General features: G+C 37.6%; 1 protein-coding gene and 1 long non-coding RNA gene across 5 annotated transcripts in view; one reads left to right on the top strand and one right to left on the bottom strand.

The window, feature by feature from the left end:
• Positions 1 to 22,380, top strand: part of LAMA2 (laminin subunit alpha 2) — a 380,279-nt gene extending 357,899 nt beyond the window's left edge. For 2 of the 4 annotated variants that reach the window (XM_080586775.1, XM_080586773.1), the window contains 11 exons: positions 776 to 924; positions 4,641 to 4,817; positions 5,627 to 5,843; positions 8,645 to 8,704; positions 11,110 to 11,222; positions 12,919 to 13,108; positions 15,591 to 15,746; positions 18,547 to 18,700; positions 19,069 to 19,199; positions 19,817 to 20,039; positions 22,120 to 22,380. In XM_080586775.1, the coding sequence (XP_080442901.1) occupies positions 776 to 924; positions 4,641 to 4,817; positions 5,627 to 5,843; positions 8,645 to 8,704; positions 11,110 to 11,222; positions 12,919 to 13,108; positions 15,591 to 15,746; positions 18,547 to 18,700; positions 19,069 to 19,199; positions 19,817 to 20,039; positions 22,120 to 22,277 (1,728 nt within the window). In that variant the 3' untranslated portion in view covers positions 22,278 to 22,380. The remainder of the gene's footprint in view (positions 1 to 775; positions 925 to 4,640; positions 4,818 to 5,626; positions 5,844 to 8,644; positions 8,705 to 11,109; positions 11,223 to 12,918; positions 13,109 to 15,590; positions 15,747 to 18,546; positions 18,701 to 19,068; positions 19,200 to 19,816; positions 20,040 to 22,119) is intronic. The other 2 variants (XM_080586776.1, XM_080586774.1) reach the window with 1 other exon arrangement.
• The window catches only part of LOC308192850, a 42,653-nt gene that overhangs the window by 659 nt on the left and 15,837 nt on the right, over positions 1 to 26,157 (bottom strand). Inside the window, exons 2-5 of the long non-coding RNA XR_013949159.1 lie at positions 14,656 to 14,790; positions 12,265 to 12,405; positions 7,674 to 7,805; positions 749 to 899 (exon numbers count right to left, since the gene is read on the bottom strand). This is a non-coding gene — a long non-coding RNA (uncharacterized lncRNA). The remainder of the gene's footprint in view (positions 1 to 748; positions 900 to 7,673; positions 7,806 to 12,264; positions 12,406 to 14,655; positions 14,791 to 26,157) is intronic.

Genomic DNA, 26,157 nt, shown 5'->3' with positions numbered 1-26,157 from the left:
CCTTTCTGAAGAAGAGGATAGAGACAATTTATTCAGAGAAAATACCTGCAGAGTTAGAAATTATTCAAGTCTTGAATAATGAAAAACTTAATAGGTAGACATACTACAACAAAGATAAGTAAAAAAAATGTTTGCTGCATTCTTTTGGGAAGTGATATTTCATTGTTCTCCTTCACACTTATTTTGGGACAAAGCCCTTGGTGACCTGAAGCAACACACGCCAGGAACAACACATTATAATGGCTCGCCCACGTCACATTGACTTCAGGGTAGGGGCACCTTTGTCATTACTTAGCTCTTCAGGTCACACGAGTGAGCATAACGCTCATTGCTATAGTAACTGTAGGTTAGATCTTGATATCTGCTACAACATGATATTGGTTGCTAGAGTAACTACAAGCATGATTTGCCAGCCCTCCAAATGCAGAACTCACACTGAGACCAAAGCTATTCAGGACTTGATAGATTTAAGACCAGGCCTTGGAACAGCAAAAATCAGAAGAATTTTAGGTTAGAAGTCTCTTTGCTTCCCTGCAAATAGGTATGCAGAGTCAAATTTTTTGTTGAGTCTTTCCAGCATGACTTTATTTCACCCATTCTTCATTATAAAAATACTATAGAGCCTGAATGTGGCAAAAGCAGCAGAACTGCAACTATCAGTGAACAATATAAAAGCCAGTGTAAAAAAATAAAACATATATACTAATGTAAAAACAAGTGAAATTGTTTCTTTCCAAATGTACCTTACCTTCATGTAGCAATGTATATGTTGCAGGCATACTACGCAGTGTTCCTGAACAGAGGTCGACTGGAAGTACATATCTCCACTGGAACACGGGATCCACACAGAATCACCATCAAACCAGAAGCTGGAGAGTTTCATGATGGCAGAGCACACTCTGTGAGGATAGAAAGAGCTAAAGGGTAACAAATAATCTGGAGGTGCTACAGAACATGCAGTACAGTACAATTCAACAAAATGAATGCACCAATGTCATTAGCAATGCACTTAAATGCTTCCACTGAGGCAAAGAATGTGCCTCCTTATCCAAAAATTTTCAGGAGTCAGTTCCTGCCAGTGCTTACTATTCTGCACAGCAATGTATATGTGCTTTCATAGGTTACCAGCCTGTTTCTCCAAAGACCTACATTTGTCTGAATTGGCATTTTTAACCTTCTGATGCTTGGCAAATAAATTTTATTAATCTAATCTGTACATCAGAAATGCTGCTGTGGTGCAGTAAATCACTTTTTTGAAATGTGTAGAGAAAGGCCATTTTCAAAAAAAATAGCAACAGCACAGCAGTCTGTAACTGTTTTGATATGCCGTGTGCTGGTGGATGTACAGTGTTGCCCGGATAAAATGGTAAAACAGTGACAGTGCACAGTCCCAGGTAATCAACAGTCTTTCTTACAGCTGGAAAGCCATTGCACACCTTCTCAGACCATGTTGTTTTAACAGAATTTCACTTAGTTTCCTTTACTTTTTCTCAGCTATCATAAGAAATGCTCATTACCCCTTCATCATTGAGGAAGTGATTAGAAACAGCACTACTGTAGTAGTCAGTATTATTTATGGCCTGAAATCACCCTTGTTCCAAGCAGGGTTTGTAGGCATTTACTGTACAAACATTCAGAGGATTAGTGCACTATGTACAATGCTGTTCTGTCTTGCTTTGTTAAAAAGAAATTAGAAAGAAAATGTGACATCCAGCATGTTACAAAATGTGGTAGATTAATTGAACAGGCTTATCCAAGCATGCTGAATACTAGGCTTTACTCTTTATGCCCCATCACACTGAAGCCTCCTTGTCCAACAACTCCTGTCTGTCTGTTCCCCAGGTGCCCTCCTGTGTTCTCTATAACCTGCTTTGCTTTGTCCTTTGTCAGTATAATTTTCTGTCTCAATTTCTTTTGTATGATTTTAAAAAATCTTGTAAATAGTGCCTTCAGAAAGTCTTTCTCCCTAGCTTCGATGTCTAGTTGGAGGTAAAACTGCAAATTCTTTGGGAGAAAGAATTATTTCGGAAATGGATGACTGCATTATGCAAAACATCATGGGCTGCTGTGACAGAAAACAATTATCCAGTAATTATAATAAGCTCTAAAGAACAAAGAAAGTTCTTTTCATCAGTGCTATAGCAAGTACAGTAGCTTGACCCATAAAAGTACAAGACACAATTGCTGTACAATGCCATCCAGTGATGATGCTTGTTAGATGCACCCTCCATTTTTTCAAAGTAGCTCTCTTACAAAACAAATTGTCTGAACTTTGCAGTTCCTGTATGTTAAATGGAAGGGAAAGGATATAAATTAAGACTAACCCCCTCCTCTGCTCATTATGAACTCAAGCTTTATTTGATTAAATATGAGGGATGTCATCTGAAAACTCTTCAGACAGCTAATTGTCCATATAATTATAAACTATTTGCTTTCTCTTCCACATTAATTATAGGATACTGTTTGAGGACTAATGCACATCATTGTGTGGTTCTGCTTGGTGCCAAAATGTTTACTATGGTAATGGCTAAAGATGAGATGAAATGTATGAGTGCTGACGAAGAAGTTGACAATCAGTAGCAGTGGATAACATGCAGCAGCACAAAGGATAACTCGAGTCTTGACAGGCTAATTTTCCTACGTTTGCTCTGAAGGCAGTGAAGAGAAGTATCTTCTTTGGGATACTTCACAGAACATAAATTAGTCTGTTGCTCTGAACTGACTCCAGAGAAATCTCTCTCTTTCTGTTTCCACTGCTGAGGGATCTAGGGGAAATCCTAGAGATTCTCCTCAAAGACAGGGCTTTTAATACCCACTTCCTGCAAACCTCCAAAAAATGAACCACTTTCTTACTCTACAGATTTCTAGATCAAATGAATGCATCCATATTTATCAGGAAATTGGAAAATTTGCATGCAGTATGTCAGTTATTTAATTTAGGTGCTTAAATGCCTATCCAGTTCTGTCTAGGACTTGTCTAAAAAAAAAAAAAAAAAGCATTTCATGTATGAAAATAGGCCCCTTTTCAATGAACATTTTCAATACTTGGTTTCTGTCTAACATTTGTATTTTTTTAAGGGAGAATATAAGAGTTCAGTATCATTTTGCAGCAGAAAAAAAAGTGAGGTTATCTACCAAAAACTGATTTTTTTGCTATGACTTAGGGATAAAGACTACTTCTGAAAAATCAAGCTACTTACTTATAGATACACAACCTGGATTTAGATATCTAATTTTAGTCAAAGGTGCTTGAATAGTTAAGTCCTGGTATTTATTTTCTCTTGACCACAACTGTAACATATTTGAAATTAAAACTGCACTTGATAGATCATATCAAAGTTTATAGATACAAATGCATCTTCTTTGTGGTCTTGATTCTTTCCTGGCTAAACTCTATTAAATACAGTCAAATAACATAAAGAAATTATGCCCAGTAGCATTCTACAATCACCTTCAAAAATATGAAGTTCTCATCCATCCTTTGCGACTCAGCTCACCTTGAGCTGGATTTGCTCAAAAGTTAAAGATTTTCTGTTTCATCCTTCAATTGTAAGTTATTTCAAAGGCAGCAGTTAATTTTTTTTATCTCATTGCTATACCTCATTTTGTATGTTAGCCGTCAAAATTATCTATTGTCCCTCAGTTCCACAGACCTTACATTAACACTGCTTTCCTAGTATACCCAATGTATGGCTCGGTAAAGTATTTTTTCACTTTCTGTCCCCTTTACAAGGTTTCCTTGTAAATGTGGTACAAACCTGCAACATTTGCATCTCAGTAGCTTTGACAGGAAAGAGCACTCAGCTTTTCTCTCACATTTGAATTCTGGCCTTTACCAGAACAATATTTGCCATCACCATACTTACACCTTTCCTGTTTGCTCTTTTATTCATTTCTTGGATTGGCTTGATCAGCCAGTACAGCTGTGCTTCTGAGGCCTGCTGGAAGTATATTTTACCTCTTTCTGTGGTAGGCCCTTAACAGTGTCTTCTGTGGGAGAGCTTTGTATTTTTTAACTTTTTTAACTTGTAACATATGCGTTACCCATGAGACTAAATTATAGCACTTGCATCAGAGTGTGATGAACAATTCTTCTGCTCTGCCATCACCCCCAGGGAAAGTAAAGAAAAAAAAGAAACACATCACTAGATCTTTTAAAAAGTGTACAGTATCTGCAGTTGATTCCTGCAATCAGAGCAGTCTGCAGCATTGCTTGTCCACCTGCAAGAAGATAATAACTTGTACAAACCAGGAAACAAGGAGCCAAACAAAATGCGACCCCATGCTGTTCCTATCCTGCTGAGGACTATATTTATAATACAGTACAGCAGACTTGGCTCCCACCATGTCAGTGCTACACTACAAACCACTTCTTCCTGTTCAACCAAAGACTGATATTATTGCGTCTCCACAGCACAATTTTGCTGAGCTCTGTTACAGAACCACCAAGGAAGATCAGCAGTAGCTGAAAACCTTCCAGGGGTTAACATTCAGTTAATGTGAGCAGCTAATTACATAATTTGGGTTCACTCAGTGTTATAGCTGGCACATGAGTAAATGAGGCCTGCAAAATGGTGATTTTAATACAAGCAATAGCTGGAGTAAAATATCTATTTTTTGCTTTTAAATGTTTTTCACAGGATGTTTACTGTTCAAGCAGATGAAGACAAAGGCCAGACTCAGAGATTGCCAACAGACCAGCCCATCTCTGTTAGGAAACTCTTTGTGGGGGGCATTTCTTCTCAGTTTCAGATTGCACCTCTCAGAAACATACCAGCATTCGAGGGCTGTATATGGAATCTCGTCATCAATGCCGCGTAAGTCTCACAAATGACAATAAATGTCTGGTTAAAAAGGTCTGGTTAACTGCCTTGGCTATCAAAAGAAACTTCATTTTTGCAATGAATCATAATAACAGCAAGCCCTAAAACATATTCTGTTTTCTTAATACGACCTTGCTTTCTTGTCTGCAACATGCACTCCAAAGGACATGCAATTAATTAGGTGTTTTACAGCCAAGACAACATCTGTCTATTTAACCATAAAATAGACCAGAGAAATCAACAGAAACACTGTAGTAAGACTTGCCTCAGTGATAGGCATGTATGGGGTACTATTTTAAATAACGCTGATCTCCAAGATTAACCAAGTTCTGAGAACCACCGTGGAAATTAATTTGCTTTGTGGAAAGTGCCTTCTGCGGTAATTTGGAAGGAACATTTAAGTAGAAAGAAAAGGTACAATGAATAAAGTAAAATCACTATAGAAAATATTCACATAAATCTTTCTTTCACATAACTCAGGAACTTCAGTTAGGATCTCATCACCCCACACTCCATCACTGTACAGCAGAGAGAGAAGGACAGCCCCACAATGTGATTCAGCCTACCTAGACAAGCAAAGCTTGCCAATGAGGGTGCCTGTCTCTCTACACTGACTGTAGGAAGGAAAGCCAACTGCAACTATCATTTCTAATTTAAGTGTCTCACTTCAGTACCTAAACCAGATGGGATAAATCCTGGCTGTTGTGTTATGTGAAGTGAAATTACTAAGCTGTTTTGTAAAAATGGGTGGTAAAGAAGCAGAAAAACTAATGACAAACCTTGATTTCTTTGTGTGTTCTCAGCCCCATGGACTTTGCTCAAGCCGTGTCCTTTGAAAATGCAGATATTGGCCAATGTCCCTCTCTAGAACCAGAGGTTAGGCCACCAGAGGATGAAGATAAACCAACCCACTCAACAGTCCTGATCCAACCTGAGCCAGATGGGGAGAAAGAAAAACCAGGAACGCCTCCTGATAAAGCCTCTCCACCTCCTCCGACACCATCTCTAGCTTCAGCACTTGTAAGTACAGATCACTTCACTCAGGTAAAGCTTGAAAAGTTTCTCTTACATGGCAAAAATTAAAAACCAGCCACCAAGAATAATGAAGTTTTTTGTTGTTGTTTTTTTTTGGTTTTTTGTTTTGTTTTGTTTTTCACAAAAGTAGCAACAATTCAGCATGATGTTGTAAAGAGAACACTTTGTTGCAGGTCAGTAAAACCTGTGGATAATGGAAAACTGGTTGATTGCACTTGCTTGGATTATCACAACATTATTTTAAAGAATGATGTAGAATTCCCTTTGGCTTGCATGCTTATCCCTAAACCCTCATACTTCGGGATGTAAGCCTACCAATACCTGGTCAGGATTGGAAAGGAAATTTTCCTGTAGGAAATTCACATCATTACAATATTTCTTGTGCTGTTCTTTGAAGCACATGCTAACCGCTAACTCAGTGACAGGATAAAGAAACAGGTAGACCAGAGGTGTTTGATATGACAATTCCTCTATTGCTATTTCATAAATTTTGTCAGGAGACTTAATAACCAAAACCCCAGTCAGTGCTGAACTGAGCTCAATGGTAATTGCCAGAAATTTTAAATTGCTAGACAGCAGCAAGCAGTCATATACAATGACATTTAAGAAGGAACTTCTGTCACACATGTAGCAGTTTTACAAGTTGATGCAACATGTTACTGCCCAGAAAAGATATAACCTTATATATCTAAATATTAAACTGGATAATATATCCACTGGAGTATACTCTTCGGAGAAAAATCCTCTCCATTTTGTTATATCTGTATACAAACCATGCCTTTATACACTATGTAGTTCGGTATGGATGAGATTTCCAAATAGCACGAAAGGACTGCACATTTCACGATTAGGAGCTTATTTACAGTACCATAATTTACAGTACTATGAGACTGTTTTGACAAGCTGACAAATCCAACATTTATTTTCCACTTTTATATATATCAGATACATCAGAGTCAGTGAATTGGACAGTTTCTTCCAGATTGACTTCCCAAGATCTTTTAACCATTTGGGGATGAGCTTCCACACTGGATGAAAAGTCAGGATTAAGCAGGGATGCTATCTAGTCTGTCAGCTAGGGAGAAAAGAACATGAATTCACTTCATCAGTCATTCCTTGTTACCTGACTCATTTTCAGAATTCACATCTGGTTTTCCTTGAAAATAGGCAGGATGTCTAGCAATGTTTTCCTACCAACATAATGGTACAAAAATTAGGACAAAAATCTCTACTCATTAAGATTAATTTATATTTGAGATTCATGGCCACCTTCACTGGCCAGATATGTGTGGAAGAACGACTTGTCAGGCGCTACTGAAGTCTCCAAAGCCCATACAACCATCTGTGTACCTGGGAACTAAGTGTTCAAGATAAGCAAGCTCCGTCTTAGTTATTACCTAGCTCTTAGCCCCAGAATAGTATGTATTGGACATTCATGCTCTAGGGCAGCATTTTTGATTAATTCCCACAAGGTGGAGTAGTTGTAACTTTCTGTTTGGAGTTCAAAGTAAGCAAATATGCAGCATAGTAAGGCTACCATACAAAGATAAAGAACCATGCAACAACAAGGTAAAAAGGATTAGCCGCTCTTAATGATCACTGTTATCAGATATTGCCCGTTGATCAAGCATTATTTAAAAAAAAAAAAAAAAAAAAAAAAAAGGAAGAAGAACCTGTGATCACAGAATCATAGAACAACTTAACAACTTGGATTGGAAGAGTCCTTAAAGATCATCCAGTTCCAACCCTGCTGCCATGGGCAGGGATGCCGCCCACTAGATCAGGTTGCCCAGGAGTATCACTTATAACACTTACCTGGTATCTAGTTCAGGGAATTGCTGTAGGGTGACTGGCATCCCGGCACTGTTCTCTGCAGGGGTCCTCATGTTTTGTGTATTCAGGGGATGTCTATCCCTCCCTGTGAGTTATCAATCTCCTTCCCGCACTCTAGAGGTACAAGTAGAAATATTTGCTGGGGAACACTTAACTCTGAGCAACATCCCCATCTCTCCCACTTCCCAAGCAGAATGTTGAACACAGACACCTCTCTAACTCAGTAATTTACAACCAAACAGATGAACCAGGCAGTGTAAAAAGAAGCAAGGAAGAATAAGAAAGGCAAGTCAGAAAACGAGAAGAATATTGTCTATTTATTAATACCAGAAACTAGTCCCATTATAACTAGGTGAGTTTTGTATAACATATCGAGAGCTGTGATAACTTGAAACAGGTGTTCAAAATAAAAATCTAAATAAAATACCGTTATTCCACTTTCTTGTTCAGAAAAATGAAACAGTTTTAGTATTTAAAGACCTGATTTTTTTTTTTATAAGGCAAGCTTGTGGACCATTTTTACATTTATCTAAGTTCCCCAAAGTATTTTCTGGGGAATGTTGCAAGAAAATAATTAATTGTTGTTTAATAATGAGATAATGACAGTTATGCACAAGCTCATTGAACAAAGACTGTATACGGAAAATATACAGCAAAAAGTCATTTCTATGTTAGAAGCCTAAATAAGGTATCTGTTTTATTTAAGTCCTTTTAGGAGCTCTTTTAGATCTCCACTATGCATCTCCATGGAGAGGGGGAGGGGGAGTTTAATTCCAAATGGAAAAAAAAATCCTCTACTAGAGGCAAGACAAGATCTAGAAGTACAACAGTTGGGAAATGCACTGGTCACCAGTCTGCTGCTGCTGCTTGCTATGAGTGCTAAAATGTTTCTCAACTGAGACCAGTGCTTTGGTAACTGCTGCTTCTGCCTCATGTTATTCACTACTTCTCAGGACTCGCTTGCCACTGAAATGAAGAGCGCCAGCATTACATCTGCATTTGACCCCATGATGGTATCTTCCAACATTTTTCCAGGCATTACTTCATTGCTTTATTAACACTACTTGAGGAGCTGTGGGTACTGTTTCAGTTGTGCTCCCTTTTTTCCTACTTTTTCTGTGATTGCTAATACAGCATTGTTTGTCGAGAATGTGTGACGCAGTCCACCAGTGGGCTTTTCTGTTCTTCATTTCCACTGTGATTCACACTTAGCTTCTTGACTTACCAGTCAAGTCCCTGACACCTGAAAAGACTGAAGTAAAGTGCAGCTGAAGAGCTCAGTCTTGAGACTCTCAGGTAATATGGGAGATTATTAAGCAGACGCATTTAAATGTAGTACACCTTAAAGCCATTACAGAAAAAAAACAAAGCCAGGATATTTTAGTGTGGATTGATAATCCATACTTAGTTGACAGTTCTATGAAGGCTGTTAAGCTGGCTGTCCTTAGCTGAAGTGAAAGCAGAAATAGGCTTGTGAATAAAACCTGGATTTTTTTTAAGCACGCCCTATTGAATGATGAATGCTGGTTTTTATTGATCAGTATTATCCATAATTAATCAGTGTATGCTTGCTATGATTCCAGCCATTGCAGATGTGTCTGGCACGTTCCCCCACATCTTGCACTTCCTTACAGTTCTCCTGCTGGGATGCAGAAAAACTGCAGTGTTCTCTGGGAATCAGCTGCAGTGTCAGGGCCAGACATTTCCCTAACAAGCCAATCTAGCAGGCAATTTAATGTCAGAATGTGTCCTCTAACCATGCAATATGCCACAGGAAAGTAGGTGCTAGTTAATTTTTCAGTTCCTTCCTGTCATTCCAGCACCAGTAGTTAGTCCTGATCTCAAAATTTTAGCAAGTCCGACTGTTACAGAATATATATATATAGTGTATATATAATATATATAGTATAATAGAGAGAATTATTACTATCATAGTTGTGCAGTTGCATGATAAACTTGTAAATATTAAAATAACTAAAAACTTCACCCAGCATTAAGAGAATAAGGTTTATTTATCTATTTGATGATCACTGGAAGACTGTTAGCACACATTCATAACTTTGTTTGGTCCTGCTGAATTTTCCTTGTTTTTTTCTGTCATTGCACATTGATGTGTACTTGTCATAATGCATGATGTTCTGCTCTGTCATGTTCCATACAGAGCATTATTGGGGAAAATTAATTTTAGAAGTTCTCTTCATTGTTGTGAAGGTCTTTGTGACGTGTGAAAGCAAAAAATATAACACTACTGAAAACCTGAGTGAGAGGGAAAAAGAAATTTCCTCTTTGTATTTGAAATCTTAGTGGCTGATGAGTCATTCATGACATTTTCAAAATGTTTCACAGAAAGAGCTCTTTGTCTGCAAAGGAACTCACCTTGTGCTTTGCAGGTCCCTGCTGAGTCAGGGCTCAGATAACAGATTGTCACCAACCCAAAATGGTATCAGCTACAGTGCTTAAAAACAGAGCTTACAGCTATGAAAGTGTTTTTTTTTTCCCTGTAGTATTGTTGTCCTAGTAGTGTTGTGTTAGATCCTCTGAGCAGTTTCTTCACAATACTCTCAGTGGGAGGCAAAAGCTAGACATGAGTAGGAGCTGGTAATTACCATGGTGTCCCATTGCTCCAGGCACCCACATACAAGAGCTTTTGGGCTAGAGATTAAAAGACCGGGTCAAATTAAAAAGGAAAAAATATACTGGGCAGAAGATATTTTACCTGTCATTGTTATATCACTCTAAGTTTAATAAAAGTGAAGCAGACAGGGAGGGGTTTCTTCATTTACGCCCTGGGTAAAGTGTCTGCATTAGACAGCTCAGGGAGTTTGACAGTTGTTACCTCTATAGGTCAGTCTGCTTTTTTTTTATTGTTGGTGTGGGTCTTTTAACAGCAACAGAGAAAACAACAGCATATTAAACAAATAATACAGTTGTAAAAAATACAAAGAAGTAAAATGAAGACTCACTGACAGGTGCAAGGTCTGAAACTATTTTTATCTCATTTTTAAGTTGACTAGTTTTCAAGTCAACAGCCTAGCATCCCCTTCAAGTTTAAGTCTTGCTTCATTCCTGTAAGAGGGCATCCTACAGTGTAAAACTCAGTTATGTGAGCAAGGAGGACACTAGAAATCACTTAAGAATCTTGTAAATGTCCACTGATGGCATGAAAGCAGCAATGCTCGTATATTACTTGTATTTGCTTTTATAACCAGCTTAATGAGCTCTGCTTTTAAAGCAAGTTCCTGTCATACTGCTTTATAATTTCAGCTTGTGGGATGAAACATCAGCATGCCAGAAAACTGCAGGGCCAGTGTCTAGACTAGGAGAAATAGTCTGATTCCTGAACAGCTGGAGGACTTCCAGCAGGTGCACAGCTGAGATACAAAATACGAAGTTTGTATGAGCACTGTATATTTTGCAGGATTCCTGTGCTGCTGACACAGAACCAGCCATTTTGGAAGGTGGCAAGCAATTTGGTCTTTCAAGGAACAGCCACATTGCCGTCGCATTTGATGACACCAAAGTGAAAAACAGGTACATTGTTTATTTCAGTAATGAGCTTTCATGGAATAATATCAAAATAAAATTCAAAAGCTTCTCCCACAGTTATGGACATAATCTGAAAAAGATTATGTCCCATGGCTAATTCATTTCATTACACAAACATAGATAGTGTTAAAGCATGAAATCTAGGCAATGAAGTGTCCACCCAAGTAACCCTCACAAAAAGAGGTTTTTTTTTTTTTTTTTTTTGTAAAGGTTTGTTCACGTGCAGAACCTAATGAACCTAGACTGACTTAAAAAAAAACAGAAGAATGTAATTAGGTCATCCAACAGAGTTCATTGGTTGCTTTTTGGAAGGAAGTTTCTAGGTTCAGTAACTTGACAATTTATGGTAATAAGCCAACCGTTTTTTTTCCCTCTCTTGCAGTAGTTAAGATTGGGCATGCACAGCAAACGTGAAATGACATTGCCCTCTCGAAGTATAATTATACATACATATCCACACTGACATGCAAAGGAATTCCCAGAGTTCCTTCTAAGAAGGATGTTTTTTTTTTTCAATGGGTTTGCGGGGTTGTAACTTGTTAATTGCTCATTTTTGCTGTGAAGGCACATGATCATTAACAAATGTGCTATGCCACACCAGTAAGCAGTTTTGCTGCCTTACTAATTTACAGGTCCATCAGCTTCACGCTCAGTTGTTACCTACACAGATGCTGTACTGTGTATTTTCATTTATGCTAATTTTAGAAAACTAGGAAAACAATTAAAAGAAAAATATAATCCTATGGTCCTCGCATGTGCTCTTTTCAAATAAGAATCCAGGTCTGTCTGCTTTCATGCAATGATTTTTCATGTTTATATAATCAACTGCTTTCAGGTACTGACTTTGCAGCTCAGCTAGGGCTAGGCTAGTGATCTGCTGCCAGTACAACCTTTGCATTCTGATAATCTAAATTATTTCCCAGGATCCCATTTCCAAGGTTCTTTGATGTAAGAAGGAAAGACTCACAAAAGCAATAAATGCATCCTGCGTGGGGTGGGACCTCACCCTCACCGTCAGCTGTCCTACCTGTGTCAGTGCACGTATGGGGCTGGTGGCTTCAGAAGGGGAGGCTGGTTGCAGGGGAGGTTTTCAGCATTACCAATCAGTCAGAGAGGTCAGTGGTTTTCACAAGAGAGCAGACTTCCTCAGACACACCCCCATATTTTGCTGGGAGAAATCAAAATTAGCATTTAATATTCCAACTGTAAAGTCTTCCCTCTGCATCTTTATAACTTTGGTAACTTGCCTTCAGGCAATACAACTCATTAGAAACTAAACATTTGCTGACTGTCACTACAGCTGTCTCTTATTTGTGAGCATTGTGTGTGTGGAAGATGGATGACACCTCTGGAATTTTACAAATGTTGGGATTTTCTAGCAACAACAGCTGCAGCTGAGAATAGTATCTCCAAATTCTTTGCCAAAGTTGCACTTCTGTATTTCCACAGTAACAGGACTAATGAACACTCACATTTCAGGGATCAGATGTGTATGAAATGCAATGCATGCATGACCAAATTATTTTTCTTAACTTTGATGGACAAGTAAAATAGGCCACTAACTGTAAAGTTTTGTTAGAGGAATGCAAAAAGGTAAAGTGGATAATTTTATCTACTGATAATTTGTCTACTCTGAATATCTTTTCTTTTGCATCCATTTTCTTGTTTGTTTGATTTTCAGACTTACAATTGAATTTGAAATCCGGACAATGGCTGACTCTGGCTTGCTGTTTTATATGGCCCGCATCAACCATGCTGATTTTGCTACTGTTCAGATAAAGAATGGACTGCCTTACTTCAGCTATGATCTGGGGAGTGGAGACACCAACACAATGATTTCCAGCAAAATAAATGATGGCCAGTGGCACAAGGTATAATAGTCTCTAACGCTAAATTACTTTCTGTAATGCTAAGAGAAAGCTTTGTTTTGCCTTAAGATATTTGCAGAAATATAGTTTGTACAAGCTAACCTTTCAACTAGACATTTCTGTAGTCTGCAAAATTTGTGCTTTGAGGTGCAATGTTAAGTACACAGTACGTATTCTAACAAAATAAGTTATTGTTGAACTTCGAATTTTCTCCTTCAAGAAGCATGTATTTCTGGACATATTTAGAATATGTTCCATGTATGGTAAGGAACTGCAGAAAATGTTCCTTCTTGCCTAATAGGACTCTAGTGAGTATCATCTTGTCGTGTTTGAATACATCTTGAAAGCCAGTTGTTTATATGTTAATAATGTCACTGTTCAGCCATAATACTAAGAAAAATTGAAAGAAACTAACATTTAAGTAATTTTTTCGTGCATTATTAATTCATTTCATTAGGGATTAAATATGATACTAATGGATGTATTTGGCTTATGTGACTTCACGAGAGGAAGCATTTTTCAATATATGCAATGCCTGTGGCTTTTGGATGGTAAGGGAAGGAACAATATCACAACCATGATGTTCTGTATTTACTGGGCCAAGAACAACAAACGCATAGTATATTCATTAGGTGAAATAAAAGCTTGAAGGCACCAATAATGAAAAAGAAAAACACATAACTATGTATTCAAGGTATATGCTATAAGAGACATTACATTTTGGATAGATATTTGGATAGTCACCGTCCACATCTCTATCACCAAACAAGAATAAGTCTAATTGCACTTTCCATTATGCTCTTAACACTCCCTCTTGTTAGTCATCCTTGGTCTCTCTCTGCTTCATTTCCAGCTGTTCCACAGGAATTTTATTTTCACTCTATTATTATTATCATTATTATCATCATCATCATCATCATCATCCAGGAACATTCTGATGCTACCAATTGTTCTAAATGCAAAGTGGTTCATAATGGGAAAAAAATAAAGCTGTAGTCATTATTTTATCTATTTTACTTAATGTCTGGGAACAGTAAACTAGTGTGCCTTTATGACGGACCCTCTATAAATACAGAACAAAGATGCATTTTACTCTTTTAGCTCTGTTTTCTCTATATTCTAACTAGAGCATGTAGTTTTCAATGCAAGGTTATGCTCTTCGAGCATGCATGCAACTTGGCACTGTGTGAGAGATGGACCCTTGTAGATCTCGTTTTTACAGGAAAGAATGGAGACAAAATCTAAATTCACAGCTCCCAAAAAGCAAAAGAAAATCCATTTTGGCATGGGTGGAAGGAAGGCAACCTCTTTAGTAAAAGACCACACTTTTTGTTTCTAAGAAAGCGGGAGCTTTACTTAAAATAACCCTTTTAGTGAGAACCATTTCTCCACTTGAAATGGTTTAGGTTGAAATGTTTCCTTCAGGTTTACAGAAGCTATGGCACTGATAAAACCCTCCTTCCAGGCTTCGTTATTGTGCTACTTCATGTTGCTGCTATCTCTTTAAGTCCTCTGTAAGACTGTCCATTCCCATTTCCTTTCTCACTCACCAAATCCTCCTCCTGCTCAGGGTATAACTATCCATCTCAGATTCACAGTTGTGTAGAAACACCGGGTTCAGTCCCTTGCCACCTGGGCACCCCTGGTCAGTATTCAGTTATTCCTCTTGCATGACAGATGTGCTGCTACATCGAAGCAGAAACAGCCACGTTAAAGAAAAGCCAAAGAAAAATAGTTTGTTTCTGCTCCTCCTCTGAGCTAACTTCTGTTCTGTTTAGCAATCTGCTGTGATAATGTGTGCTACATTTTACCTTTTATCCCTTTTTTATATAGATACATTATTATACTGATTTGTAGAGACCTCAGTATAATCTTTGGACAGAAATTGGCCTACATTTGTTAGGGTAGATTTTCATCAACTGTGCAGCAATTGCACGTCCTCCACGTGATTCACAGTCCATTTGTCTGAACAGAAGCCTTACAAACATAGCCGGTATTATATTTACCCTAGCCTGAACTATAATCTGAGGCACATCCAAACTAGTGGAATAGTAAACTCAATAATGTCTGCAAATGTTCTGTAATAAAGGTTTGCAACAGGTGACACTAACATTCAGCATGTACTCTTACCAGTACTTAACATTACTATCTGATTCTAGGAAAAAGAATATTACAGTGTGCCTATGATAGTAATAATTTCTCTTTCAAAAGGAACCCCGTGTCCTTTCAATAGTTCTGATAAGTAGTAGTCATGATGCCTCCTGACCCAAATCTAATTAAAAGGCAGACATAGGTTTGCACAAAACTTTGCACAGGAACTCTGTTCCATGGACACTATCCATAACTGCTAGCCAAGTACTTCTGATTACCACTACTTTCTCACTTATTGTTATAAATTTTAGACTGTAAGGCTTGTTACAATATGTAAAACACTTTGTTTTCAGGAAACTGTCTGTAATTGTATTACATTTGCATTTCCTTTTAGATAAAAATCATTCGAACCAAGCAAGAAGGAAACCTCATAGTAGATGGCGTTTCAAACAGTACTGTTAGCCCCAAAAAGGCTGATATATTGGATGTTGTAGGGATGCTATATGTTGGAGGATTACCCATTAACTACACAACTAGAAGAATTGGTCCGGTAAGCAAGTTTAACTAAGTTATTATACACTCCTTAAGTATGTCTCGATTGGTACTGTTATCTTCCCAGTTTTGTTTTGCTTTTTCCCTAGACTGCTCTTGAATATTGATAAAATGGATCTTACTGAAGGTATACTAACTCCTTTCAGTGGGAGGATCTGACTCAGAACCCAGTTAATGTAAAGAACTAGGAATAGCAAACAGCTATTGTTACGGAAAAGTAGAAATATCCATATACTTGCATCCACTTGGATTACTACACAGCCAAAGCATAAATTCCTGAATATCGCTTGCCTTTTCTCTTGGCTGTAATCCATCTTGCAGTGAAAGGTAATAAACAGGGAAAGCATCTCCTAAGAGAAGCAGTAGAAGCCAAAACTACCCCTAAGTACTCAGTAGTACTGCTGCTTACTGTAGTAATTGGGTTTGTGCTGTTATTGCTAGCTTAGGAGAGAAAGTATTTGAAGACCATGAAAACTCTGTTGTCCTCAAATGTGCATATTTATCACTGTTTCAGCCTAAATGCCCAGCTTTCATGCTGACATGAAAGATATCTTGGCAAACAGAAGTTAATATCATTTTGGCCTAGAAACTCTAGGATTAAATAGGAACACTGTATTCCCTCACCCAGACCATATGGATTTATCTAACCAGATCTGAGGCACTGAAAACCAAAAGCATACATAGCTACCCAAAAATATAATTCCTAATGCTAACAAATTATGTTCTTTGAAATGCAACTGCAATTTACGAATACTAATCTGAAGAGAAAGGTAACACTAAATCCTTACCTATTGCTCATGTCAGAAGTAATAGAGGGAACCCAAGCAGATAAATGGCTCAGTCTGGCAATAACAGTCATGTCAGATTCTGACAGTCTTAAGTGCTTTAGGATTTAATGAAGCTGTGACTTCAGATGTCATTCACAGAAGGTAAAAATCAGTGCTTGCCTTTCAATCATTCCCAGTAAAATACATCTCATGATGTATTAATAGAATATTCTGTTGTAGGCTTCATGCAAAGACTCTGAAGTAAAGTTGAAAGCATGTATTATCTTAGTTCGGGCTTTCCGCTAAACAGACATCAACCTCTTTAGACACTAGTCTAGTATGTAGTGGTAGGTGGACTGGCTTCCTACCAGAAGACTGATACCTACTTGTTTGACATCAACAGATGTCACATTTTAAGCACGCCAAACTCTACTTCCAGCAAAATAATTTATATAGCCTGTTAGCATACTAAAGTATAACCAAGTTTGCTTTTCTACTGGGAAACTGAAATTTTGAAGTTAGAGGATGTTATCAAGTTGTCTACAAATCTTGCATTTCTATGATTGAATTTCACAGTGAAGATGGTAAGAATTGTTTTGTGGTATGGGGTTTTTCTGATAACATACTGTTGATTTGAAGATGATTTTCACTTAGAAAAAAGTGTCTTTGAAAAATCTGACAGAAAAGCAATACATAAAGATTTATAAAGAATATACTCAGCTCGGAGCTGAATATATTCACTGATATTTCTGAAATTTCCATGAAAACTTTGTACAGGTTTGTTTAGTAGTAATAAGATATATATACCACACTACATGCAGCTTTGATTTACAAGGAAAGGGATGTTTTTTTAAGAGGTGGTTTTAGAAAATCTTTCAAATTGCTAGGCAGGATATTATTAGAGAAGGTTGTATGCAGAATCAAGACTTCCATCTGCAGGTGTTCCTTTCTTCTTTCTGTATTTATACATATTTTTTCACTGTACTATATGAACTGATTTTTATTTTGCTCTTTTGTATTGCATTGCTTATGAACATGTCTTCTTTTTCTTCCTTAAAGCGCATATTTATCATTTTCCTCTCTCCCACTGTTATCAGGGATAAACTTTCCTGACACTAAGTTAGGCCTCTATATAAAGCTGAGAACCAAAAAGCAGCATCTTCATACCTTGGGAAGGAGAGCTCTAGGGTAGTTCATAGAGAGGAAGATGCCAATGGCTTCCAGAGGTCCCACTGGGATGGGACCTGGGCAGCCCCTCACTCCTGACCCCCAGGCAGGATCTCACTCATATCATCAGCTTCAGCGTGCCCATGCCACCCACCCGCAGTCACAAAAAGGTGCGCTCTGTGCAGAAGCCAAGCTGGCGCTGCAGTTTGCTACCCAGCACTGAAGCACCCATATACCTGAGCACATCCCCTGCCTCCACCCAGCTCTCTGGTCACTGGTGTGGTCATTGTCAGAATGGTCGCTGGCCCTATAGAAGATTATATGAGAAAATATGTATGGCCAACAACTTTTATGTAGAGGCACAGTTCATTTCAGTAAGTGCCTAAATCCATTAGCTCAGTCTTACCATGTACACCCACAGTAAAGTGATTAAAAGGAGGAGAAAAAAAGCCCTCATAAAATTACCAGCAGCCAGAGAACTATATCCAGTATCTTTGTCTACTTGCAAACCCCATAACCTAGTCAATTAAAAAGGTAAAGTATAGGCCATTAAATTCCTGCATTGCTGATGTAATTTGCTATGTTTCATTATGCAGTATATTATTTTATGTCCCCCATTAAGCCAAATAGATGTGACTCAGATCACATCTCTGAAAAGTAATGTAATTCCTCCTCAGCGTGATTGAGATTAGATACCAATTATAATCAGATATTAAGGATTAACGACATAAAATTAGAGTATTATTCAGCTCCATAAAACCAGCAAAGAAAAGGTACTTTTTAGTGACAAAATGTAGGCCTTTATTCTAAGCATTTCAGTTTGCTTTGCAAAGTTATACATTTTGTTTGAAATATGGACTGCAGGTCACCTATAGCATTGACGGCTGCATCAGAAGTTTTAAAATGACAGAATCACCTGTTGACCTGGATAACCCAACTTCAAGCTTCAACATTGGAAAGTGCTTTGTCACTGCCCAGAAAGGAACGTACTTCGATGGAACAGGCTTTGCCAAAACAGGTAGCAAACAGCAATTTTCCTGATAGGCAAAGAACAAAGAAAGAGGAGACACTGTTTTCAAAAATGTCCAGTACTACCTAACTCCTGTTGACTGGAGGCAAAGTGAGACCAGAACATGAAAATCCCACTTACAATTTTTAATTATCTTGCCTAGGGATGGAATGTATGACTTTCTAGCAAGGTCTCACACAAAGTGCAGCCACCATAACCGTTTCTTACATGATTTCAAATGAAATGGAGTGCATTAATAATGCTAAGTTATACAAGGTAACTACCTTGCATTACTGGCAATGCACTGTGTGATTATTAGGAATAATATAATTAAGTACCTTTCTTCATTTTATTACACTTTCCCTTTTCTCTCCAAGTTGGTGCATACAGAGTGGGAACAGATCTTCTAGTGGAATTTGAATTCCGCACAACACAGATGAATGGTGTGCTCCTAGGAGTAAGCAGCCAGAAAATGGATGGGCTTGGCATCGAATTAGTGGATGGAAAAGTAAGTAGAAAGCAGTTTTAACTCTTTGTAAATATTCTTTTTAAAAAGCATCCTTTCAAAGACTTTTTGAATGCAAACTTAATACTCCAATCTCAAGATATATCAGTCAATATCAGGACTTGCCACTTTCCATACATCCAGAGGTTCTTACACTTTTACAAACATATTCTAAAAAATTCTGTAACACTTGACTTTCCCAAAAGTGCAACATCCATACCTAAATTTGAACAGGAAACATTTTGAGGAAAGCCTTCGTCATTAATAATACTGGTTTCCTAGGTGTATCTTTTATTTCAGTGTGGTAAACCAGTCAGTATTCTATTATTATGAGGAGCTGTTTAGAGAGTGCATAGAAAGGGGACTCAAAAACTAAGACAAAAAAGAAAAAATAACAAACTATACAACAGGTTTGCACATTTCCATTCATTTATATGAGTGCCATGATGAAGACCCTCCCTGAGACTATGCAGAAGGACAGCAATTGACACAGAATATTATTAAATCAGAACTTTAGAGTGTGCAGTCTGAGTGTGTTGATTCTAAATACACAAACGTATAAAGAAAAGAACTGTGTAACTGTTTTGAGAAATATCTCACTTTGATGTCATGCTTTTCAGGTGATGTTTCATGTTGACAATGGTGCAGGCCGATTCTCTGCTATCTATGAGCCTGATGCACCAAACAGATTGTGTGATGGGCAGTGGCACAAGGTTGTTGCAAACAAGATCAAACACCGTTTAGAGCTGACTGTAGATGACACACAAGTGGATGGTAACAGTCCAAACAGAGCCTCGACCTCAGCAGACACTAACGACCCTGTCTTTGTTGGAGGATATCCTGGTAAGCATTAAGGCACAAGTAATGCTTTACTTGTGCTCTAGCAACGCAGCCTTGGTAACATTGTAAATGCAATTAGGACTAGTATGCTAAAGTTGGTGGATAAGAATACCTAAGTTTGTATCACTTGGCATGGATGTTAGTTTGTGCATCCAGCTGCATTTCAGAATTAGAAGTTCTGCAGCACTACAGGATTCTCACCAGTCCCCCCTGCCCAGTCTCAGATGGAGATGCTGTCACAGAGGAGCAGGCATCTGCCTTCTGCTGCTCACAATGCACACAGCCTCCCTGTTAAAACTTTCTTTTTTAATAATCATTAGTAACAGTATTTGGCAACTTAAATTTACTGAAAGAATGCATACATACCCTTGAGGAGGCAAGGCACTGTGTGTAAATGAGCATGTAAAATATGAGGAATCGAGGAATGTGGACAACAGCTTGCACAGAGGTGAGAGAACACCTTTTCCTGATGAATGTTTTCACTCTGGAGTCTAGTGACCCTACAGTAACTAAGAAAAAAGAAACTGATCAAAATTTCCTACTCAGTAGTCTGGAAGTCCTTAAAATATCTTGTTTGTAGCAGAGGTAATTGAACAGGATCCAGAACTGGGCTGAGCTCTGCAGCTAGCTTCATCTTTTGTTATGCTGACAATGAATGCTAGTCGATCTGTTCAGAGGAAATCAACAGGCTTGTCTAATAGCAGTTTGCTTTCTGAAAACACAGATAAAGTGTTTGCAAACTGTCAATTCTGTTGTATTTACAATAAAGTTTCCCTCTAGTTGGCAAACAAAAGAACTAAGTAAGTTTGCAATGTGTGTCTGTTCTAGAGCAAACTGAGATCAATAGGGGAAGACTCCTCTTAAGTAAATTCCTACATGATTTTAGGAGATAGTGCCAGAGACTGAGCAAGGATGTCAATTACTGGCTATCCATAGAAACCGTTACTCATCTACTACCACTCTTCCCTATTCAAGGACGCACAGGTTGCTTGAACTAGTGGGAACACATCCTATGTGAAACACTACAATGCTATGGCCAGCCAGTCCGTACCAGCATAAAGTATTTCTGCAAACCTTAGTTGTATCAATCACATAGATATGTACTGGAGTGCATCCCTGTAGGCACTTTTTCACTTGGAAGAAACGAGAGACAAGTTCAGCAATGAATTTCAAGCAATTGAGATAAAGATTTTCAGTGTTCCAGTCAAACCAACGCTCACTTCTATCACTGTCCATTCACAGTAAGATAGTTCCCTCCTTTGTTCAGAACAGGTCTCCCTGCAGCCATAATGATGTAGCAGTATTAAACGCCATCCAGCCAGGGTGATAGCAAAGTCTTGTGGCTTTTGTTTTTTATCTCCATTGGTTGGAAACAGAAGTGACAAGAGTGCTGAGGTGCTAACGGGCTGACTTCTCACCCCTTCCATCAGAGTGGTTCCAAAGAATGTTTATCAATATGATAAAGAGCACTTTATATACATAATTTATATATATACGTAATATATATATATAGCACATATATGTAAAGAGTAAGCAAGAAGAAAGAAAAGGAGAGTGTTTGAAAACTGTTCTTTATATGACAGCTGAAGCACATGGTTGAGGAAATGACTTTCTCAAGATACTAGAGCTAATGAAAATTGCACCACTTTTGGCCTTTTTTTTTTTTTATCCCTTTTCCTCTGTTATGTTGTGGATAAATACCTTAGAAGTTGGCAGGATGAGCATGTATGTATCATACACCACTTGTAGGTAACAAACTGTCATTTGGCCATTTTGTTTCATTTACCTATTTTCCTGATTTATATAGTTTACAATGGCAGTTTAAACATCCTCAGATTCTGCCACTGTCAAGCTAGGACAGGAAAAGGAAAGAAGACTGGATTTACTACTACATTAAGGGTTTATCATATTCACTCATAAAGTTTGTCACTTTTTGGGAATATTAGATTACATAGAGCAAATAAAACATTAAGTTTATATATATCACTGGGGACATTTGTTCTTTGGCAGGACTGTTGTAGAACAAACTGAAGTATCAGCTCAAACTTATCTAATTCCTTTTCCCTTTTTTTCCCTCCCTCAGATGGTGTGACCCAGTTTGGGCTGACCACTAATATCCGTTTTAAAGGATGTATTCGATTTCTGAAGCTCACCAAGGGTACCGCTAAAGCTCAAGAGATTAACTTTAGCAAAGCTTTGGAGCTGAAGGGTGTTCAACCGGTATCATGCCCTGCAAACTAACTGTCATTCAGCTGATACGGGTCTGTTTGTATAAGCACTTCAGACTAAAAAAAAAACAAAAACCTATATATACACTGCATTCATAATAAAATGTCTTTATGCAATATTTGGGTAGTGTTTGTGGTATATTCAAATGGCTATTTCAAGGTACCTCCCAAACAGATTGCCAGAAGTAATGTTCTCCCTGCCTTTCATTAAGGGTGTAAAGCAATATTTTTTCCTATCTCTTTCATTGTAGCTTGAAATGGAAGTGTTTCAGCATAATTCTGCTGAGTGAGACCATGCAGGATGTTCCTTTGCTGTGGAACTTACATTCCTTTTCTGGTCTTAATACAGTGCACTTGCATACATACACAACTCTGTCCTTCATTTAAAAAAAAAAAAAAAAAAGACATGAACTTACTTCCAAAAAGCTTGCTTTGGTCACTCCCAAGAGTCATTAGAAATTTTCTGTGATCATAATATTTCCAATGAAAATTTCACTGAGAAAATGCTAAGTTTTATGTATTCTGTGTGGCTGCTGTCATGCTATGGCCTTGGAATTAAGCGCAGGGAAGGAAAATGTTTCTGCTTGGTTGGTTTATATGGCCTTATTACAAAAAAACATTACACCTAAAATTTCTGCTGTATTATTTGAACAGCACTGAGTTTTAACAGAGGCTATGAAGTAGAAGCATCCTCGAGATTCCTAGCATGGTACATGTTGCTAATCTTTACTGTCATCTATTTAATCAAGCCCTTAATGTAATAGCAGCTTCCAAAGTTAGACTCTAATGCTCAATGCCGTCCATTTGTGAGATATTCTGAAAGCAGCAGCCATCCCAGATCTCCCTTAAATAAAACTTAGAGAACTCAGCGAATAGCAGTTTAAACATCAATAAGAAGAAAAAAGTTGCTTTCCTGATTCTCACTAAAATGCCAAATCCTGGTGATTTTCCACTGTATGTTTTAGAGGACTATGAAATCATCACTGAAGTGTGGATTATCTTTTCTATGGGTTGTTTCAAATTGTCAAACTTTACTTTTGCAAAGGTTGTGCTTGGACATGCAGAGAATACGCTGTACAAATGTAAAAACAACTACCTACAGAAAAGACTGCAACAGCAGAAGAAAAAACGAGCAGTTTACACTCAGCAGTAAAACAGCACAACCACGCAATTAAAAGGAAAGTGATTTTTTTTTCCCCCACGGTGAGCTTGAATATACTTTTTCAGAATTTCTGACATGCCTGGAAAAAGGATGCATACGATATTTGCAAAATTGTGCTGCCAGAGAGCAGTCCTGCAGGGGTACTTTGTATTTTACAAACAACCTCTTTGGCATTCAATTTTTTCTCTAAACTGCCACAGGAGAAAACTTTAAACTGTGAAAGTACATTAAAGAGATGGTAATAAATGTGTTCATTGCCACTCCAATGATTTGGGGATTCTAACATTCATCAGATACACCTGAAAAAAAAAGCATCTAACTCTTGGGAAGCCCTGAAGTAATTGACTTCAGTAAGTATTTCTAGTTTTCACTTGCAGCTGGTCCTTTAATATTAACAAACAGTTAATGGTTGTGCAACTTTAATGCACGTTTGATGTGTTCATTAAAGCATGCATTTGTCTCTGAAAAAGCATAATTATGGGAAATGTATTGTATTACTATAACTTCTACCCTTTCCTATCATGACTAACAAACACACCATAAAACATTCATGTGTTTATTTTATTATTTTTAATGTTCCTTGCATTTTACCTGCTCTCATCCATATAATATTTCAGGATAAAGATAAGATAAAGATAAGCTTGAAAAGCTTAAGAAAAATAGGTGATAACATTTCAAAAAGTTGAATAGTTCCAAAATTCTTGTCAAATATGAATAAATGAAGCTCCAAGACTTACTTGTGGAAGGTATTATTGGGATGAATTTCACACAAAGCCTTGACAAGCCAAGCCATTTGGCCCATCACACACACAGACATTTGCTAGTTTAGAGACACATTTCCCCAGACGCTAGCTTCTATTCAGCATGTTGGATTCTTTTTAACATAAGCTTGCTTGCAAAGTATTATACGTTTTCAGACTTGAGGCCACAAGGGAAATTCAGACAACTGAGACTAGAACGCCAGGAATTAATTCCACATCCTTCCTCAGAGGCAAGGAACTGCCAGTGGTCTGCTCAGCCCTACATCCGCAAAGGTCTTTCACACAAAGATGGCTTTGCCTTAGAAACAAATACTGGAGTTTCTGCATTAAAGAAATGGGGGGAAAAAAGCCTTTATGTTCTGTGCTCTATTGAGTTATTTCTCTCTTGCATGGCCTGGGAGGAATGTGTGGGACAGAGCAAAAACAATGAAACAACGAACATTATTACTTTTCTTAAACTTTTGTGTGGAAAGAAACAACCAGCTGCTGTTCTTGGCTAAAAGAAATAAATTCAGTAGGCTGAAACAACAGCTACTTTAGCAAATGGACAAGTTAAAAGCAAATTGTAAAACTGCCTAATTTTTTTTTCATAGATCATTGAGTGGGTGCATCAAATACTGCTAGAAAAGCTTTTTGCCTTTGAAGATTCAGTAGAGTATCTGGGAATGATCCAAGCTGCCTATTATTATTACCTTTTGCTATACAACGGACTCATAGATTGGTAGGTTCCGAATAGAGACTGAAAATGCCTGAAAATAGAAGATTTTGAGCCTCAGAGCTATATTCAAACTGCTAGATAGAGACTACATCAGTGTTGAATGTGCCAAAAGCAGTCATATCTTCCCAGTTTAGGACTGTAATCTAACATACATCTATAAAACACAAGTATTTAAAACCTTATTTTGGTGGGTTTTTTTTGCATTTGGAAGTTTTTACTTCTTTTTTTGGGGGGGGGGCATGCATTAAATAGTTTTCAGTGCTAAAGTTCAAAACTAGAAAAAATTCACACAGGTGATTTTAAAATTGTATTTAAGATTAGTCTTTTTGAGTGTGGTCACCCTGAGGCTTTTATGACAAAGATTCACTCTGTGAATGGGACAAATGCTTGTTCATCTCTAGCTTTAGCAAAACTGCTATGTATGAAAAAAGTTGTGCTTTCAATTTCAAATATACCCAATTTTCAACTTAAGTGCTTTGTAAAGAGCAATATACTTGTGCTTTCTACCTCATCATACTTTCTTCTCTTCATGGAAGTTCATGAAGAGCAAACTGTTTTGTTGTCGTAGTATTGTTCTTTAGAGCTCACAAGAAAAACTTAAAATACTTAAAAATCCAAACCATTTTTCATTTGTTTTAACATAGAAAATATGAGGGATGCCAATTCCAGCTTTCCCTTGATCAGACCAACAAGAAAAAGTGTATGCCACACATTTCACGAGAACTTATCTACTGAAGGACCTACAGAAGATCACCATCCCCACATACACAACAGTTTTTAATCCTTTAAAGAAGACTTCGCTGTTTTCATCTGTCTAAGGGTTTATGAAAACCTATAAAACTCTTCTGAAAATATCCTATGCAGTGAAAAAGGTTATTTTCAGACAATTTAATGAGGTGCTATAGCTGGACCACTGGATTTTTTTAGTCTAATACTTTTTTTTTTTTTTAAACTGCATTTTCCAATATCAAAACCCTAGCAGTTCTTCAGTCAACCATCAAGTCTTACAGTATACATATGAGCTGAACTTCTAGTGTAAGTATGTAAGAAACATCACCTTTACTGTCTCATGCTTCATAAATAGACACAAAACTATCCAGAACTTTCTACAGAATTTCTTAAATATACTGCTGATGTGTCACACAAACCCCAAATTATTCAGTCTATATATTCCATGCTGTTATTCTTCATACTCAAGAGTATAAATAATTTCTTTAAGTAGCTGAAATCCCAGATGATTCCTGACATTATG

The sequence above is a fragment of the Anser brachyrhynchus genome (genome assembly GCF_964034855.1).
Source record: "Anser brachyrhynchus genome assembly, chromosome: 3".
NCBI lineage: Eukaryota > Metazoa > Chordata > Aves > Anseriformes > Anatidae > Anser > Anser brachyrhynchus.
The sequence above is the reverse complement of the archived record's forward strand: the minus strand, read 5'-3'. Positions and strand labels throughout refer to the sequence as shown.